General features: G+C 38.1%; 1 protein-coding gene across 1 annotated transcript in view; it reads left to right on the top strand.

The window, feature by feature from the left end:
* The first annotated feature begins 1314 nt into the window (after positions 1–1314).
* LOC118406269 (N(G),N(G)-dimethylarginine dimethylaminohydrolase 1-like) overlaps positions 1315–1770 on the top strand; it is an 8217-nt gene continuing 7761 nt past the window's right edge. Inside the window, exon 1 of the mRNA XM_035806198.1 lies at positions 1315–1530. Coding sequence (XP_035662091.1) covers positions 1384–1530 — 147 coding nt within the window. The 5' untranslated portion in view covers positions 1315–1383. The remainder of the gene's footprint in view (positions 1531–1770) is intronic.

The following is a 1770-nucleotide window of genomic DNA, read 5'->3' on the forward strand; positions in this document are numbered from 1 at the left end:
AATTAGATCCCTATTTACATAATGATATTAAATTGTATTAAGTATCACTTAAGCTATCAGCATACCAAAAATCATGATGATTCTTTTATTCCTTCTTGACTTATTCTCTTTCAAAGGAGGAAACTAAACCGGCTCCTGCAGCTCAAGAAAAGACGTTAGGGGACCCAAACATACACCTCTTACTCTCTGCCATCTTTCTCAGTTACATATGTGACAAGTTTGTTAGTCCTATCACGGAATGCAGTGTATGTATCAATTTTCCTCATTAATTATGCAAATTGGCTGTTAATTTGCCTAACTAGTATCTCAGTATGTAAGTTTTTACTTAGGGTATCTACATACCAAAAATCATGACGATCCGTCAACACATTCATATTTTGCCATTAATTATGCAAATGAGATCATCATCTGCATAATTAATATGTATTGATATTTCTTTCTTTCTCAGTTACAAATGTGACAAGTTTGAAAGCCCTATAAAGGAATGCAGTGGATTCACAAACTTTCCTCATTAATTATGCAAATTAGCTGTCAATTTGCATAATTAGAATTCCATCATGTAAGTCTTCCCTGAGTCTTCCCTTTGGCTATCTACATACCAAAAACCATGACGATCCGTCAACACGTCTATATTTTCTGATTAATTATGCAAATGAGGCCGTCATTTGCATAATTAATATGCATTGATATTTCTCTCTTTCTCATCTATATATGTGACAAGTCTGAAAGTCCTATCGTGAAATGCAGTGGATTTATAAACTCTCCTCATTAATTATGCAAACTAGTTGCTGATTTGCATAATTAGTATGCCATTATGTACATTGTTACTTGGGCTATCTACATACCAAAAATCGTGACGATCCATCAACACGTTCTCGAGTTATTCTCGTCCAAAGGTTGAAAGGAAATCGGCGACTGCAGTTCCAAACAAGCCACTAGGGGATCCAAACTTACAGCACTTACTTGCTGCTCCAAGGGCTATCTACCACTCAAAAATCATGACCACAGCATGTTCAGAACACGAAATAATTAACAACACTACAAGTGACGATATTTTACCTATAGTCTTTCTTGAGATTTGAGTTTTTCATGTAATAGTTTAATTACTGCATTTAGTGAATGTGACGCTACTGCATTTAGTGAATGTGACGCTACTGCATTTAGTAAATGTGACACTTCAAGTAATGGCATTTTACCTGTAGTCTTTCATGTAGTAGCAGAATTACAGCATTTAGCGAATGTGGGATAGAACATGCAAATAAAGATAACAACTATACACTTATATAAAAAATACCGGTTCTTCTGGTCCCACTGCCCTGTAGTAGACAACAACCGACAGTTCGTTGACACAGTTTCGTCAAGCGTGTACACGGACTTTACAAGATGGACAACATTTTCAACTTTCCCGAGTTCGAACGAGCCGTGGTGCGAGAGATTCCGAACACCATCAACAATGGTCTTCGGGACGAGAGCTCAACACAGAAAATCAACGTGGAGAAATGTCGAAAAGAGTGGGAGAACTACGTACAGGTACCTACCTAGTCCCTTGTACCTACGTACGTACCTAGTCCGTTGTACGTACCTACGTGCAGGTCGTAAACTTTCACCCAATTAATCCGTAATACCCCCACTCACATTAGGCGAAAATCCCATCGGAACCACCACCCTTGAAAACTCTTAATTCAGAAGTAGGTTTTAACCCTAAACCCCCACCAAAAAAATCTCAAATTAAACCCCCCCCCCCCCCCCCAAAAATTCCTTTACATTCCT

This window comes from Branchiostoma floridae, chromosome 18 (genome assembly GCF_000003815.2).
Source record: "Branchiostoma floridae strain S238N-H82 chromosome 18, Bfl_VNyyK, whole genome shotgun sequence".
NCBI lineage: Eukaryota > Metazoa > Chordata > Leptocardii > Amphioxiformes > Branchiostomatidae > Branchiostoma > Branchiostoma floridae.